This window comes from Rhinolophus hipposideros, assembly GCF_964194185.1.
Source record: "Rhinolophus hipposideros genome assembly, chromosome: 5".
Lineage (NCBI taxonomy): Eukaryota > Metazoa > Chordata > Mammalia > Chiroptera > Rhinolophidae > Rhinolophus > Rhinolophus hipposideros.
This window is the reverse complement of record NC_138051.1, coordinates 92,526,853-92,544,607: the sequence shown is the minus strand read 5'-3', so window position 1 is coordinate 92,544,607 and position 17,755 is coordinate 92,526,853. Positions and strand designations below refer to the sequence as shown.

Sequence of the window (17,755 nt, the reverse complement as noted above, 5' to 3'; positions counted from 1 at the left end):
TGCATATGCCTGATTTCAGCTGTTAAAATCCTACTCATCCTTCAAAACCCAATCCAGATGCCACCTCTGCCAGGGGGTCTTCCTTGCTCGCCACTGCCAAGTGTAATGGAGCCTCAGTACAGTTTTATATAGTGCCCTGTACTTTAATTATGTGCATATTTCTCTTCTTTGCCCTAGTAGATAAACTGCAAACTCCTACATGTCCAACAAATGTCCAGTAAACAGATGGATGGGTGGGTGGATGGCTGGCTGGCTGGCTGAATGAATGGATGGGTGTATGGAGAGGTGGATCTATGGATGGTTGGGTGAGGATGGATGAGGAAAACATTTGTTGAGAAAATAATCACACAATATATTTTAGATGGATTCTCTGTCAAAAATGTCAAGAACAGAAAGAAGCAAGCATAATGAATGCTGCCATTGGTAGAGAGCTAAGTCCTCGCTTTGAATTGCAATAACCCTAGAGACATTCACAGTATCACTCGCTGACACTGATTTGAGATTAAGGAATCTGGGGACACGGAGGTTGGAAAAAGAGGTCCCCAGTGAATTCCTTCTCGACAGCTTGCTCCCTTAGCCAGAGACTGATTGTGAATTTCAGATGCAAAGGCCTTTATTTCTTTCTCCCTGGAGGTGGGTGAAGAAACACACTTATTGACCCAGGGAACAATTTAGCCCTGGGGAAAACCTGTGCAGGAAGGGAAGGCTTGTATGCTACCACTGTGGTCCCCTCTCCCTCTTCTGGCCTGTCCCTCTCCACCCTACCCCTTTCTGTCTTCAGAAAACACTCTTTGTTCAGGCCTGACACCTGATATTGAATGTCAATCAAGGAGTGGGGCTGCTGTTTGGCATTTGAGGTCCCATCTCTTAACTAGGGAATCAAATATTCTTGCTCTTGATATGGATCTCAGAGTCAGTGACAAAATGGGGGCCACCTCCATGGAGGGAGGTATCCCGTAGGAGAGCCCTGCAGGGCAGCCTCTCACCAACCAGCTCGAGGTCCCCTCCCTGGCCTCCCTCTCCTGGACTCATTTTCCTCGGACTCCAGGTTTGGGTGGAGCCAGGTTCTGGGGGAGCTCCCAGGACAGAGGATGCAGGGGGCCTTGCCCTCTGGCTGGCGCATTTACCCCAGAGGATGTGGCCTGAGTGTGCTTTTGCGGCTGTGCATACAGCCAGCAACAGGCCTGACCACAACCGCTCCCGAGGCCATTTCTTCTAAAAGGGAACTGACATTTCGTAGCGGGCTGGTTCATTCTTTCAAACATGTACAGACTGGGGTAGGGGCATCCCTAGGGTTTGCTGGCAAGATGGAGGCAAGGGGCTCTGTTGCCACTTTTGAAGCTCCTGACCACCAGAGTTGTTTCAGCCATTGGGGCAGCCTCCTCCAAGCCCCACTTCTGAGGAGAGGAGACAAGCCTGAGACCGCACACAGGCCTTACGGGCAGGCGGGAAAGCCAGAGGCCATGGCCATGCTGGTGGTTTCCAGATTCTTCAGTCAAAGGCTCAGGGCTGACACCCACGCAGGTATGGAGTCAGGAATGTCTACCTCACTGCCTGGTGGACAGCCAGGCTGAGGGAAGGGCTCCTCTGGACCCACACTTTCTTCTCCTTCAAGGCCATGCTGGCGGGAGGGAAGGGACTGGTGTCACCTTATAACACTGTATGTGTGTGTGTGAGAGAGAGAGAGAGAGAGAGAGAGAGAGAGAGAGAGAGAGAGAGAGAGAGAGAGAGAGAGAGAGTGTGTGTGTGTGTGTGTGTGTGTGTGTGTGTGGCGGGGGGAGGCACACGGCATCGTCAGCTGCCCCCACCTCTACAGGGACAGGCTGGCTGTCTCAGGGCATCACTGGGTGTGCTGGCTCCCCCCCCACCCACAGGAAGCCCCTTTCCTCAGCTCTCAGCCTGATTGCCTGTTGCAGAGCCTGTCCTCAGAACTCGTCTTTCCAGAGCCCTACCAGGGACACCCCTCCCAGTCAGGCACCCCACACCGGGAGGCTGCGATCTCCTCAGCATCTCCACAGCTCCCACACCAAAGGCCCAGAGTAGGCGTCACCTCAGAGAGGCCATTGCATCGTGATCTTCCCAACTTGCCATTTCGTCAGCAAGTTTTACCAGGAAGCCAGTGGCCTTTCTCCAATGTGGGCTCCCCAAAAGGGCGCGCTTTTCTCAAAACGAGTTTTTCATAAATAAACCCACAGTGAATAATGCTGCAATGAACATAGGGGTACATACCATATATTTTTACGGATAAATGTTTCCAGATTTTTTGGGTAGATACCCAGAAGAGGGATTGCTGGGTCATAAGGTAATTATATTCTTAATTTTTTGAGGAACCTCCACACTGTTTTCCATAGTGGCTGTGCCAATTAATATTCCCACCAGCAGTGTATGAGGGTTCCTTTTTCTCCACAACCTCCCCAACACTTATTATTACTTGTGTTGTTAATAATAGCCATTCCAACAGATATGAAGTGGTATCTCATTGTGGTTTTGATTTGCATTTCCCTAATAATGAAGTTGAGCATTTTTTCATGTATCTGTTGGCCATTTGTACGTCTCATGTATCTGTTGGCCATTTGTACGTCTTCTTGGAAGAAGTATCTGTTCAGGTCTCTGCCCATTTTTTAATTGGATTGTTTGTTTTTTTGTTGTTGAACTGTGAGTTCTTTATATATTTTGGATATTAGCCCCTTAGCAGAGGTGTTGTTTGAAAATATCTTCTACCATTCGGTGAGTTGCCTCTTTGTCGATGGTTTCTTTTGCTGTGCAGAAGATTTGTAGTTTGATATAGTCTCAGTCATTTATTTTTGCTTTTACTTCCCTTGCCTTGGAGGTCAAATTCATAAAATCCTCTCTAAGACCACAGTTCACAGGAAACAACCTGTGCCCTTCGACAGATGATTGCATAAAGAAGATGTGGTACATAAATGCAACGGAATACCACTCAGCCATAAGAAAAGATGAAATACTGCCATTTGTGACGACATGGATGAATCTTGAGAATATTATGCTAAGTGAGATAAGTTAGACAGAAAAAGTCAAGAACCGTGTTAATTTCACTCGTGTGACATATAAAACCGAAAGCAACAAATGAACAAGACAAACAAACAAGCAAAAACTCATAGACACAGACAACAGTTTGGTGGTTACCATAGGGTAAGGGGGGTAGGGGGTGAGAGATGAGGGTAAGGGGGATCAAATATGTGGTGATGGAAGGAGAACTGACTTTGGTTGGTGAACACACAATGCAATATATAGATGACGTATTATAGAACGGGACACTTGAAACCTATATCATTTTATTAACTAATGTCACCCGAATACATTTAATAAAAAAAATAAATAAACACATAAATGAGGAGGAAAATAAATAAATAAACTCACAGCAGTGAAAAAACAGTTCCCTCCAGGCACTTGGGCAGGGTGATGACCCAGAAGTCTCCTTTGTGGGTCTCTGTTTCTTATGAAAGTGTACCCTAGTATGTTCTAGACTGTTCCACAGGCTGCCCTAGAGTGCTGCCCCGTCTCTGAAGGGTGCTTCGATCCCCTGAACTCCAATATTGCTGTAGGATACCAGCTTCTACTGCCTGTTGGCCTGTAATTCGGGGAACCACTGAATGTCAGACCGAACAGGGACCTTAGAGATCACTGAGTTCATTTCAATGGGGAAACCGAGGCCCAGAGAGTAAGAGACTTGCTTCCTAGAGTACGATCCCAAAAAACCAGAGGAGACTCCAAAGATGTCCTCTAGCCTTACTAATGTCCCCAAGCATCTTCCAAATAAGCAAAGGACAATACAATTAGGTCCCAGGTAGGGGACAGGCACAGAATGGTGCAGGGAAGGGGCACAAATGGGTAAACTCCACTGAAACAACCAGAGCCGTGTGCCTCAGGCTTTCTTCCTTCAGCAACGTTTCATTGCACCAAAAGACATTAAAAACTACCAACCTCCATCACCTTATCCATCATTTCATAAAAGAAAAGAGGCTTAATACAGCAAAAAGACCTAATCTCAGAATAAAGGACGGCTCTGTCCAAGAAAAGATAGTCTGTCAACCCTGGCTGATACTCGCACCACGCACACACCACACGTCACACACGCACACAACAACAACAACACCCGTATTTTCCTAGGTCCTCAGTGGACCACAGATCTGCGTTTGGGACCCGCTGACCTAGCCAGGGTTCCCCCAGACCTGCATACCCAGCTAACTCCATTCTTTTGGCCCAGGAGGCAGTATCTACTTGTGAGGTGCCTTCACTTTCTCCCAGCCTCTCTCCCAGGGAAGTGAGGGGAGCTCAGCTGGGGAGGGTGAAATGAAGGTAGTGGGGGCTTTGCGGGGTCCCTATTCAATTCCTTGGGTGGCCAGCCACCGTCCTTATTCCAGACTGGAGGAGGCTGTGGGCAGTTCTGCACGTCAAGGAGGACAGTCATGAAGCTGCGCACTGGCTTCATGCAGGATTGGAATGGGTACGGAGCGCAGGGAGACCTCGAGGGGTCTTCTAAATACGAGATCGTGGCACCTAAGAGTGAATAAGGGGCCATGAGGGGACATGATTCTTTCCTCAGCTGGCCCGAGGGACCTCAAAAGTGGCTGGAGCAGCTGTCTTCTGTCCCTATCAGCAAGAACCACACTACACAAAGAGCTCATTTGGGGGTGGAGGTGGGGGACGGAGGGGAGATCAACCGTATAGAAAAGTCATTAAAGTTGTAATTTTCATCGTTAGCTCCAATCTTAAAGAAAACACCCATGTTTTGGACACCCCTGGGTCGTAGGATAAACAGCAGGTTCAGGGTAGTAGTTACATCCACCGGAAAGTTCTAGAACCGGCCATCAGAGCAGCACTGTCTCTAAGCTGACTTGCCAAGAACAAACTGACTCCAGGCCCCTCCCTCCCTTCTAAAGGTGACTCCCTAATGGAGGGCAGATGGTGTGTGTGTGGGGGGGGGACAGGAAGTTTGGGTCCTTTCTGGGTCACTCCCCCTATGTTAGAGCTCTTTCTGGGCACAAAGGTGCCCCAAGCCCCTGGAATAACCCCCGTGGGTGCCCCCTTCCTACTCCTCCCTTTCTCTTTATTCTCTCTCAGGCCCAAACTTCCTTCACTCCCTCAAACTCGTTATCTCCTGACAGGGCAGGCTCCCTCCGTCCCTTCCTCCTTCCCTCCCAAGTCCCACACTGCACTTTCCCACCTCCAAGACTGTTCAGGTTCTCCTCTCCTCCAAGCCTGTCCTCCCCTCCTCATTGCTGCCTACCCAGTTCTGCTCAACTGTCACTGCCTGGGTGACCTGAACTAAGGAGACTGAGGGGACGACTCTCACTCATGGGGGAATCCCGTCATGACAGTGGCATCTGCGGGGGTCTGCAGGATGGAGTTTATGGTGGATTGTCACACATTCTTTCCTTCCCTCTGCTCTGACCCCATGGCTGGGAGGTGCCACAGGTCAGTTCAGACTCTCTCTCTAAAATGGAGCTCCAGGGCAGCCCGAGGGGGAAGTGAGGCGCCTCTGGGTAGGTCCCCGCTTAAATGTCACACCTATTCCTAGTTGGTTTCTGGTTTTGATTTCCTGATCTCCTGGATTAAAATGCAGGTGTCCCCATTACGTTTTAAGCTGATAACACTTGCTGCCTTAGAAAAGATCACTAAACAGGGTCCCAGGCCCAGGATAGGGCCTATCAATCAAGTGGTGGAGGAGATGGGAAGGAGGCCTCAGGGATAAGTGTGCTGAGACTCCCACATCCCAAGTAGACCTTGCACCCCCAACCCCTGCACTCCTACATGCCTCCCAGGGTGTATACTGGGGCTTCTCAGGGGCCAGAAATGCAGGCCTGAGCTGCTGAGGTAACCCTTCATGCCTGTGGGCCAGAGTCTTGTAAGGTCTGGAAGGGGGTGGGTCTCCTAGCTGACAGCTAGCCAGGACCACCTGGGAGCATTAGCCCCTGAAAGCAAGGGGGCCCAGGTCAGTGGGCAAAACTGCAGCTGGGAGCTGGGACCCTGAATTCATCATTGGTCTCCGCTCTGGTGTCTTAGAGGTTGGGGGTCTTGAGGGGGTCCTCTCAATGTGTTCAGCGGAACCCTGCATTACATCAGGCATGAGATAGAAAGCCAGGGCTCTCCCACAGCCTGGGGCCTTGCCCAGGCAGCCCCTTGCAGACCCCAGGCTCAGGAGCTCGGAGTTCTAGGCCCAGCTCCACCTCCAGTTCCCTAGACCTTGGGTAAGGCACTTCCTCTTTTTGGGTCTCTACTTCTTTGTTGTTAAATTAGGGGATTGGATTAGGTCTGTGATGGCCATATTTTTTCCAAGAGTGGAATTCTTTTTCAAATGAAATCTTCAGCACACCCTCAATTTATCAAACACATGAAAGGGTGGGCACTGAGAGCACACATTCTCAGTGACCCCTGCACACAGTTCGGCATCTGGCCCCTTGGCTGTCACGGCTTCCCCAGAATCGTCCGGATGCCTCTCTCTCTCCCACCTCACTTCCAATCCATCAGCACATCCCGTGACTCAATCTTCTCACTTCTCTACTCCCTCTCCCAGCCACCGCAGAGCCTTCCTACAGGTTTGCCGGCTTCTGCTTCTGTTCCCCCTACAGTCTGTCCTCAGTCTGTCCCAAACCCAATCAGGTGGCCCCAGCTCACTCAGAGCAGTTCCCAAAGCCTTTCCCCCACTGGACCAGGCTTCTTCCGGCCCCTTTCCCACACTCCATTCCAGCTGCCCTGACCTTGCAGCTCCTGGCTGGCCAAGCGCGTCTCCCCAGGTCTTGTCATGCCTCACTCTCCCCAGGTCCCTCAGGCCTCTGCTAAATGCCACCTCCTTGGGGTGGCCTTCCCTGACCACCTGCTCCAGAACAGACCCCCTGGGTTCCCCACACCCTTTACCTTGACTTTCTGTCTCTGCAAGCAGGCAGGGGCTTGGTTTAGTGCTGGGCCCCGTCTCCACCTAATACAGACACTATTGTTGATAAGCAGCCTGCCTGCATTTTCTTTCTCCCCAACCAACTTTTTCCACAAGGAGTAGACAGAGTTTGCTTGCCAAGATCCTCACACTCCTATTCCAGGGGGGAGGCACCCACGATACTATCCTAGCCCCTGGGAAGTGAGGGAAGGAGGCATTCCCCTAGCTGTCTGTATTCTGAACACCCATCTCCTGCCAGCAAGAAGGCTTTGGGAAGCCAGGTGGAAAGCTGAGCTCAGCTGAGGACAGGGGACCTAACAGGGTGTGGGGGTGGCATGGGGGTGAGGGATCATAGATGATTGCTCCTCTCAATGTGTTCAGCGGAACCCTGCATTACATCAAGCATGAGATAGAAAGCCAGGGCTCTCCCACAGCCTTTGGCCTTGCCCAGGCAGCCCCTTGCAGACCCCAGGCTCATCATTTTTGGGCACTGTAACACAGGTGGGTGTGCAGCTCAGGGAACAGAGGATGTCGGGGTGCACCTGAGAACTGTCTTCTAGTATTTGAGAGTCAATAAGGGTTGGGCTCCAGAGAGAACAGGATCTCAGATGGTAGAAGTTAGAGGGAGGCAGACTGTAACTCAAGTTCAGGAATTCCTTTCTTAGGTATTTGCCTGTCAGAAGGGCTGCCACCAGGCGGGGTGGCAAGCTCTCTGTCCCTGGAGGTGTATGCAAGGACCTCTCGGAAATGGTGTCAAAGGGATTCCTGTACCCAGTACAAGGTTAAATAAGATACTATTTAGGAACCCTTCCAACTGAAAAGGTCCTCTTACGTAGTGACATTTTCAGCAACAAATCAATATTCATCGAACACTCAGGATGTGCTAGGCACTGTTCTAAGAAGACCTGACTGATCCAGTGTATTAACCCACCAGGTCTCTTGTCCAAGGTTAAACAGTTGGCAAACAGAGGGGTTACACTCAACATATGATAAGAGTAGTAACAAAAACTATTGAGAGTTTACCCTAAGGCCAAGGTGTGAAATTCTTTCTGTGCATTATCTCATTTAATCCTCAAAACAACTGTAAGGGGTAGTTACTATTACTCATCCTTATTTTATAGATCAGTACACTGAGGCACTGAGCAGTTAAATAACTGGTCCAGAAATGAATAAAGAAAAGCAAGAGGAAGTGGGTCAGGCTAGGTCACCCCTGGAAACAAAATGGGAAGTTTGGAGAGGTCAGGACCCTGGCAGTTCACAGCCCCTTCCTCCCAGGGAAGCTCCTCCTCGGCTCCACCCGGCAATACTGGGTGTGGTAGATACTTGCCCCCAAGGGGGCCCTGTCCTCCACGGAATTCCCAGTTCCTCCCACAGGATGGCATTTGCCTTTCCAGAGGTCACTTCCAAGGGAAAGCACGAAGGCAGAATTTCCGGGCTGGAATGGCGATGGGGGTGGGGCGGGGAGGAGAGAGGCATTCAGATCTAGAAGAATTTAAGGGCCCCTCCAAACCACCCCTTCTACCAGAGTGGGAGCCAGGCACCTCCAGCTGCCCCTCAATTCGGGACTGCACAAGATCGACCCAAACCTCCTGTTTTACAGAGAGGACACACTGAGGCCCTGGCCACAAAGCCGCTGGATATCCATCCATCACAGAAGTAGGCCCGGGACTTTTAAACCAAAAAGCCGGGAATGTCTCTCCCAGAGCGCCAGTAAACTTGGGCACCCAGAAACGTTCTAAGAGCCTTTCCCAGGAATTTGCCTGCGAACTGGAGCCTCCTTAAGTTTCCCCGGGACGCCCGCGGCCTGGGTGGGGCGAGGGAACCTCTGCAGGAGCACACCGAGAGCCACGTCCCAAAGTCGGAGGTTGCGAGGTTGGGGGTGGGAGACATGAAACCAGACTCTAGAAACCCCGGTTCCCAAACCGGTTCGGCTTCACGCACTCCAAGCACGCCTTCTGCCCGGGACGCCGCCCGCCACGCTAAGTCCGCGTGCGTCCTGCTCCCTCCCCAGGCACCAGGCTTGGCGAACGCCTGGCCGAAGGTCTACGCCCCGGACCCGACAGGGGAGCGGGGGAGGGGAGCCCGGTGGGTCCCGGGTCGAGGCGAGCTGGTCGGCGCTTGGGCCGCGGGCACCCGAGGTCGCGGTGACCCCGGTCCTCCTGCCCACGTCCCGGCGGGTGCCAGCGCGGGAGGGTGCACGCGGGGACGGGGGCGGAGCGGTGGGTGCGGAGGCCGGCGGGCCCTGGACCGCGCGTGTTTGCATCCAAAGTTCAGGTGGGACAGCAGCCGGGGCCGGGGCCACGTCCACACCTGCTCTGACAGGTGGAGACGCCCTTCTCGTTCCCGCCCGCCCGCCACGCCGCAGAACGTGCGGGCCGGCTGTCCAGCGAGCGACGTCTGGGCTTGAAAGTTTAGCCAGGTCCCGGGGTCCCGCAGTGCCCAGGGCCGCCCCCTTCCGCGCGGACATGGGGGCCCGGCCGGGGGGGTCCGTGTCAGCCCGGCACCCCGAGGCCCCGCGGCTGGGCTCCTCCGGGGGCTCCAAGTGCTCTCGGGGACGGCGCAGTGGGGTCCCGGGACTCCCAGGGGGCAGGGGGCGCTCGCCCCGGACTTACCGCGCAGGCTCCTCGCGCGCGGGCGGCGCCCCCCGGCGGCTCATGCCGCTGGCAGCTCGCGGGTCGCGCCCCGAGGGCTTCAGGCGCCGGGCGGCGCGGGCGGCGATGCCCCTGGCGCCCGCATGCCCTGGCGCTGGCCCTCGGGAAGGGCCGCGCGCCGAGTGGGGAGCCGCCGCCGCCGCCGCGCTCCGGGCGCTCGCTCCCTGCTACTTCCTGTATCGGAGCGAGCGGGTCTTTCAGGAAGAGGCTGGCCTTGGTGGTCAAGGGTGGTGTTTTTTGTCCAAAGCCTGTCGGCAGCGGCCCGCGGCCCGGAGCCCTCCTGGGGCACGCGGAAGCCCCGCGGCCGCGCCCCCGGGGCCGGGCTTCGCGGCGGGCGGTGCTGGGCCGAGGCGCCGGGCGCGGGCGCCCAACCGCAGGGTGCTGCCTCCGCGCACCGAGGCTGCGGCCCGGCGGCTCCAGGAGAGCCCGGAGGGAAACTTCGGAGGAAAGTCTACAGTTTGGCGGAGTCAGGTAGAAGGAAGGCGCTCCCTGCTCCTGCGGGCGCCGGCCGCGGACGGGCAGGTGGGGAGGACCGGAGCTCTGCACGGAGCCACAGCCTTGCCTCCCGCCCGAGGGGGCCTCAAAATCGCCCACGAGCAGCCCCAGACCAGAAACAGGGCGCCTCCTCCACATCCCTGACAGATGGACACGCTGCCTCCTCTTGGATGCCTCCACTGACGATGAGCTCACTACCCCAACAAGGCAGTCTGTTCATCAGCCAAGCCAGGCACCCAATTCACCTATCCTGAGTACCACACCTAGATGGGAGCAGAGGGAGAAAGCCAGTCAGCTCGCACAAATTCAACATCCATAGCAACTCCTGTGGGTCGGAGAGGCCCCTCTTCTGAGTGCCTGGGCACTCGAAATTGCCTCCTGAGCCCAGGATGCCCTCAGAGCATTTCACAGGGACTGGGCAAGACTGGACACTATAGATTCACCTCCATCTAGTGCAGAGTTTCTCAGCCTTGGCACTATTGACATTTGGAGCGGGATCATTCTTTGTTGTGGGAGTGGTCCTGTGCATTGTGGGATACTTAGCGGCATCCATGGCTTCTTCTCACTAGATGCCAGTAGCATCACCCTCTCCTTGCAATAACCAAAAATTTCTCCAGACGTTGTCAAATGTCCCTGGAGGCCAAAATCATCCAGTTGAGACCCACTGGTTTAACACCTTCATTTTATAGATGAAGAAACTGAGATTAAAAGAGAGGAGGCGCCTTGTCGCACAGTAAGTTGGGGTGCAGAGAGCTCTGAACCCTGGGGCTCTGGTGAAAGCCTCACGAGGCCTCTTGCCCTACAGCTCTCAAGACATGTCCACCAAATTGGTCTGGCAGAGTTAGAAAAGAATCCATATCCATAAATACAATAAAAGTGCAGCCTCCTGGTGGGAATGTAACATGGTGCAGCCACTTTGGAAAACAGTCTGACAGTTCCTGAAAAGGTGACACATGGAGTTATCATATGACCAGCAATTCTACTACTAGGTATACACCCAAAAGAAATAAACACGTATGTTCACTCAAAAACTTGTACATGAGTGTCTGGAGCAGTATTATTCATAATAGCCAAAAAGTGGAAACAACCCAAATGTCCATCAATTAATGAACTGATAAACAAAATGGGGTCTATCCATACAATGGAATATTATTAGGTCATAAAAGGGAATGACATGCTGATACATGCCATAACCTGGATGAACCGGGAAAACATTATATAAAGTGAAAGAAGCCAATCACAGAGGACCACATACTGTAAGATTCTATTTATGAAATTTTGAAAAGAAAATGTTCCGAATAGGCAAATCCATAGATACAGAAAGTAAATTGGTGTTTGCCAGAGGCTAGGGAAAGAGGGGAGAAACGGGAATGACTGCTAATGGTTTCAGGGTTTCTTTTTGGGGAGAAGAAAATGTTCTAACATTGATTGTGGGAATGGTTGCACAACATTGTGGCTACATTAAATTTTACACTTTAAGTGGGTGAATTACATGTTATGTGAATTATATCTCAAACTATTATTTAAAAATATATCGCCTCCAGGAAGCCACCCTGACTGCTCCAGCCACCCCACTTCCTCCTCTGTTCAGATCCCTATAGACCCCCTCATTACTTCATAACCATACCCCATTGACCATTCCTTTCCTCCAGAGGCTAAACTGTTTCCTCCCTAGATGAGAATCAGCTTCTCCACATCTCCCTGGACAGGACTGTAGCTCCCTATTTGAAAACACAGGCTATGAGGACAGACTTGTGTTCAAAACCAACCCCAGGAAACTTACAAACGGGTAGCTTCAGACAAGTCACTTCCTAGTACCTCAGCTTGCTCATCTGTAAAAGTGATTAGTACACATGTGGCAAGAAGGCACTTGCTCCAGGTTCCATTATCAGTCTTTTGCTGTTGCTAAAACAAGCCCATAGGCCACTCCCAGGCCTCTCTGGGCCCCAGGGATGAGGTCTATACAACTGTTGCACCTAGACAGTCCTCCAGGCCCTTCTAGGCTGATCTGGACTGTGAGTAACCCCTCTTTTCCATGTTCTCCCCAAATAAAGGTTTCCTTCAGTTCCCTGGGCCAGTGCTGAGAAACACAGGACAAGCCCTTTAAAGCCTTGGTTCCGTGGGGCCAGCACCATGGCTCTCCCGACATCCTCACAGAGGCCTCCACAAGGCCCACTGCTCACTTGCTCTGTGAAGATGAAATTCCTCAGCTGAGGACACCAGGTGAAGCCACACCTGACCCTGTTGCTAGTATAGGGGTTCAGAGCAAGTCTTCCTAAAAGGTGCCTCTGTGGAACGTGGGTTATTTTGAGCTAAAGGTAACTGAGACCCTGCGGGCTCTAGAGAAAATTCTACCTAGAAGAATTTAAATTAAAGGCCTTGCCCATGATAAGAGATTATCAGAGATAACTTTTTTGACCTATCTCTAGGAAGGGGTAAACATCTAATTACTGAACATCGGCTCTTCTTATCGTCCTACAATGACCTTCCCCCCTCTGAAGCCTCAAGGTGATCCTTAGTCCAGAATGTCCTATATACCACATTTTCCCTTTCTGTCTCTGAACCCCGCATGTATGCAGGGTCTCTGACTCTCTTATGTATGTGGGGTTCCCATGCATACATGTGTAATTAAATTTGGTTATTTTCTCTTGTTACTCTGTCTCGTGTAGATTTAATTATTAGACCAGCTGAAAGAACTAGGAGGGTAGAGAAAACTTTCTTCTTCCCCCGCACTAGTAACTGACTGAAGAGGAGGTTGCCAAAATTCCAGAAATCTGAGCAGCCCCTTTTAATTGTAGCCTCTGCCAAGCTAGCCCTCAGCCCCTTTCCTGGGTCCTGTTTTCACTCCCAAGTCCTCATACCCCCCACTTCTCTCCCTGGACATGGACCTCAGGACTCCTACAGGGAAGTGAACATCTGCTGCTGTTTGGGTCTGCAAACTCCTTCCCCATATTCTCGACTATTTTGTTAACAATACCTCACCACCTAGTGTCCCTTTTTGGAGCTACTCCTCTCCAGTTGGATTCAGGTGGAAATGACAATCCACTACCCCCATTTTAAAGGGAACACATGAGTCTAGTCTAGCCCATTAGAGCCCTACACTTACCAGGCACAATGATTGGTTCATGGATGAGCATGTGACCCAAGTTGGGCCAATAAGATCCTTCCCTGGGACCTTTTGTTGACACTGTCAGGGAATGCCAGCAGTCTTCCCCCTACTACAAGGTGGCATTAAGCTGGGAGAGCATAAACTTGGGCAGCTTAAAAGTCACCCGGGACACCACGTAGTAAAATTGTACTCAAGAAGAAAGCCAAGATGGAGGAAAGCAATGCAGAGAGAGATATGCCTTACTGACATCCTTTGAGGCCTAGATTCTGATATGCTTCAAGCCAGCTGTACCATTAGACATCTCAGTCAAAAGAACCAATACAGTCCTTTCTCTTTTCTTTGTTTTAAAAACTCAAACATAATCTGAGTCAGGTTTCTATTAGTCGTCATCCAAAGGCTCCAGGCTCTCCATGATTGCAGCCCATTCCCTCCATCTTCCATTCCTTGGTGGGCCCAGAGGATGTCCAATTGTGGCAGGACCATAGGAATGAAGAGGTTAATGCTTCAACTTATTGCCCTAAAGCATAAGAGGCTGGTTTGCATCTCTGGGGTCCTCATGGGCTGGCTCTCACCTCCACATGTTCCTCAGCTTGCTCCTCCCTCCACACAGGTGAGAGCAAATAGACTCAGTGTGGAGGAGGAGTGTGGGAATTTTCAGGGGAAGGTCACCTTTAGGAGGTCAACTCCCAGCCTCACTGGGGTTTCTGGGGACAATTAGTAAAGAAAAAAGTCTCACAGCACAGTCTTGCTTTTCAACACCTCCTCCCCCCCCCCCAACACACTTGCTCTGAGTTAAATAAGAGCCTTTGAGGAAACAGAACACATTCTTTCAACAGAAATTTCCCTACTATATAGAGCATTTGATGAGAACAGAGGCTTGAGTCGGGCCGCCAGTGCTCAAATCCCAGCTCTGCCACTTCCTGCTGGGTAACCTTAGGCAAGCTACTTTGCCTCTCTGTGCCTCAGTTTCCTCATCTGTGAGATGAGATAATCATGGTGCCTACCTCATAGGGTTGCTGTGAGGGTTGCATGAGCTAATGCGGGTAAGGGGCTTAGCACAGAGCCTGGCACATAGTAAGTGCTCAATAAGCATTAGCTATTACTTGTACTATAACTAAGGCCCATCATGTATCAGTCAGATCTTCCAGGAAACAAATGGCACTTCTGATTAGGATAATTTGAGAAGGGTTTAATAAATGTAGGTGGGGAAATACAAGAGAGGATGCTGTTACCCTCAGATCTGTCCCCTTCCTCAGTCCAAAGATGGGGGAGGTTACCACACCCAGAAGCAAGAGTCCCGTCCTATAGAAAGACCATCAGGGGTGGAGGAGCAGGGCAGGGATGCTCCACCTGGGGACATAGCCAGCTCATGGTGACCCTGAGGGAGGTAACCAGGAAAATAAATACTTTGGCTCTCCTTCCTCCCTGGAAAGCTTGGGAACCCATTGGTCAGTCCCTATGCGTGTGGAGTCCCCATGGGTCAGTCTCCTGGGATGTGGAGAAGGGTTGGGGGGTGTGGCAGGAGGGCAAAGCTGTGGAATCAGACAAACGGGGCTCAAATCCTACTCAGCCTCTGACTGGGAACCTTGGGCAAATCAGCCAAGGCACCAGACATATGAATGAAGCCATCTTGGCTTTTCTAAAGCAGCCCATCTGCTAGCTAAATACCTCCATCAATGTCACATGGAGCAGGAGAATCACTAGACAGGCCCTGCCAGAATTCCTGATTGGTAGAGTAAAATGGTTGCTGCTTGGGATATTTTCTTTTGCAAAAGTAGATACAGAAAACAGCTCTTTCTGTGGCTTATTCCATCTTCTTCTGACCCCTACAACCCCCATGTCTCCATTCCCTGTTACTTTGGATAAATCTTTAAATGAGTGGGGGAGCTTTATTATTGCAAAATCAATCACTATCCTCAGAGGTCAGCAGGGAACAAAATGTCTGCACTGATGGGTAGGGGCTGGGGTGACCTCTCAGTTCTCGCTGACAGCTGCCCAGCTGGAATGAGGGCCTGGGCATAGATGGTCTTACAATAAAAAACAAACAAACAAACAAAAAAGACTGGAAATCTGGATTTTTATAGGACCGTTTCGGATTTCCAAAACATCAAACTGCTAAAGAAGCACTTCTGAGGGACTGGTGACCCTATAGGGCTGACTTGGGATCTGATAGGTCTCCTTACTTCCTTTCGCTCTGAGACTCCATGTGGCAGGAAGGTCAATCTGACACAGGTGTAGGTGTGCCTCATGCAACCCAGGGCCACTGAGAGATTCCCCAGGTCTAGAAGGGCCTCAGCAGACATGCTCTGGGTCTCTTCCCTGGGACCACACAGGCTGTCTTCAGCACCACTCTCTGGGATTCTCCTTCACTCTCTTCTCTCTTTGGGTCCCCATCTTTCTTCCCTCATCTCTACAGACAGAACACCCGCATGCCCCCAAGTTTGCATGTCTCAGTCACAGTTATAGAGACTGACCTGCATCCAGCAGTCCCAATTTCTAATTCTCTGGAGGGATAATCTTGACCATGAGGGGTAGGCAGTCTCAGAGAGAAAGAGGGTACTCATGAGCTGAGGAGACATCCCAAAAAGCTTTTAAAGCAGCCCCAACCTGGATTTTCAGGCAGCTTCTTGCCTGGTGTTCCACTTCCCCTCAACCAGCTCCATCCGTCCCTGCGGTAGAAATGTGAGGCTTCCAAGATCTTTCTCAGAATCTCTCTCCTGCCCAGACAACCAGCTGCATTTTGTTCATCTGACTTGAAGTTCCATCCCAGAAGTCTGACTGCTCCCAAATGAAGTGTCCTCTTAACCTGCAGTTGATACATATTTCTAGATACTACACGGTTCTCACGCTTCCATTATCCTTAGCATGAGTGCAGGCTCCTTAGGAGCGGGAAATATACCCTCCTTTTAAATTCTTTCTCTCCCTCCCCCTGCCAATATCCAATGGAGGGGTCTGCAAACAGCAGGCACCTGTAATAAGCCCTTGTTGCTTACATAGTAACAACTTGGAATTAAAGAGAAAGGCTTTTCTATTTCTGAGTTCTGCACCATCGTGCGGATTGTCTCTGCTTTGTGTGGTCAGAAGAGGAGCAAAAATGAGGGTCAAGAGTGTCCTTAATTCATAGTTCACCAAGTTATGACAACAGTGAGGCCTTCGGAGGTTATGGAAGTCCTGTCCCTGAGGACCATTCATGCCAGTGGGATGAGACGTGCCTTAGGAGGATGTTCTAGAGTTTTCGGTGACAGAAAACTCTGACTCTAAGTGGATTGCGTACAAAGGAACTTTGCGTAACTCAAAACCTAGCGCTTCCGTTATCTATTGTTGGGTAGCAAGCTACCCCAAAATTTAGTGGCTTATAATCACACATTTATTATCTTACAGTCTCTATGGGTTTGGAGTCTTGGCTCCAGTTTGATGGTTGCCTCTGCTTCAGGGTGTCTCATAGGCTGTAGTCAACTTCTTGGCCAGGGCTGGGGTCGTAGCTGAAGGCTCAGCTAGGGACAGATGTGCTTTCAGACTCACACAGTGGTTGGTGGGATCCAGTTCCTTGAGGAGCCTCAGTTTCATGCTGGCGGCTGGCCAGAGGCCATCTTCAATGCCTCGCCATAGGGAAATCTCCAACATGGCCAGTGCTTCCTCAAAGTGTGCAAGCTGAGAAGGCACTAGTCTGCTAGCAAGACCGAAGTCACAACCTTATATAATCTAATCGTACAAGTGACATCCCTCACCCTTGCCCTATTCCGTCAGAAACAAATCATAGGTCCTGCCTATACTCAATAGGAGAAGATTAAAGGACTAGTGGGCAGGGGTCATTGGGAGCCATCTTAGAAGCTGCCTGCTACAGGCAGCCCCAGGTACAAAACAGTCAGGGACTCAGCTGCCGTCAATCACTCAGGCTGGTCCTTCTCTCTGCTCTGACATCCTCAGCCTTGCCTTCATTCTCAGGCTAGTTCTCCTGTGGTTCCAAGGCAGCTTCCATGTCCTCTGGGTCCATCCTGCAAGAAAGGGAAATGCCTCTCTCCTAAGCAGAAAAACAAGTCCATGTAATGTGATTGGCCAACTTAGGTCACATGCCTGTCACCGGGAGCATGTCATGCACTGATTGGCTTAGTTTAATTAGGATCCACACCTGTCTTGATCATGTTGGGAAAGGGTTGAAACTTAATCAAAAGTAAGGCTCTGTTGGGAAGGAAGAAGAGAATAGATGTTGGGTAGATAATCAACTATGTCCACTATATCTGATCATAGAAATGACCAGAAAAACAAGGCCCTATGTGAGGAAACATTTGGGGTTGATTGATATACTCACTATCTTGATTGTGGTGATGGTTTCATAGATATTTACATATATCGAGATTAATCAGGGGTGGCCGATTAGCAGCTCAGTTGGTTAGAGCGCGGTGCGGTGCTCTTAGCAACAGGGTTGCCGGTTGTATCCCTACATGGGCCACTGTGAGCTGCGCCCTCCACAACTAGATTGAAACAACTACTTGACTTGGAGCTGATGGGTCCTGGAAAAACACACTTAAAATAAAGTAAAAGTTTTTAAAAAAAAGATTAATCAAATGTGAAGTTGAAACATGTACAATTATTGTATGTCAATTA

The 17,755-nt window shown here is 51.0% G+C and overlaps 1 protein-coding gene across 1 annotated transcript in view; it reads right to left on the bottom strand.

Annotated features, from left to right (window-relative positions):
* RIN3 (Ras and Rab interactor 3) overlaps positions 1 to 9,729 on the bottom strand; it is a 115,701-nt gene extending 105,972 nt beyond the window's left edge. The window contains exon 1 of the mRNA XM_081047998.1: positions 9,508 to 9,729. Coding sequence (XP_080904124.1) covers positions 9,508 to 9,551 — 44 coding nt within the window. The 5' untranslated portion in view covers positions 9,552 to 9,729. The remainder of the gene's footprint in view (positions 1 to 9,507) is intronic.
* Between the last annotated feature and the right edge of the window lie 8,026 nt (positions 9,730 to 17,755).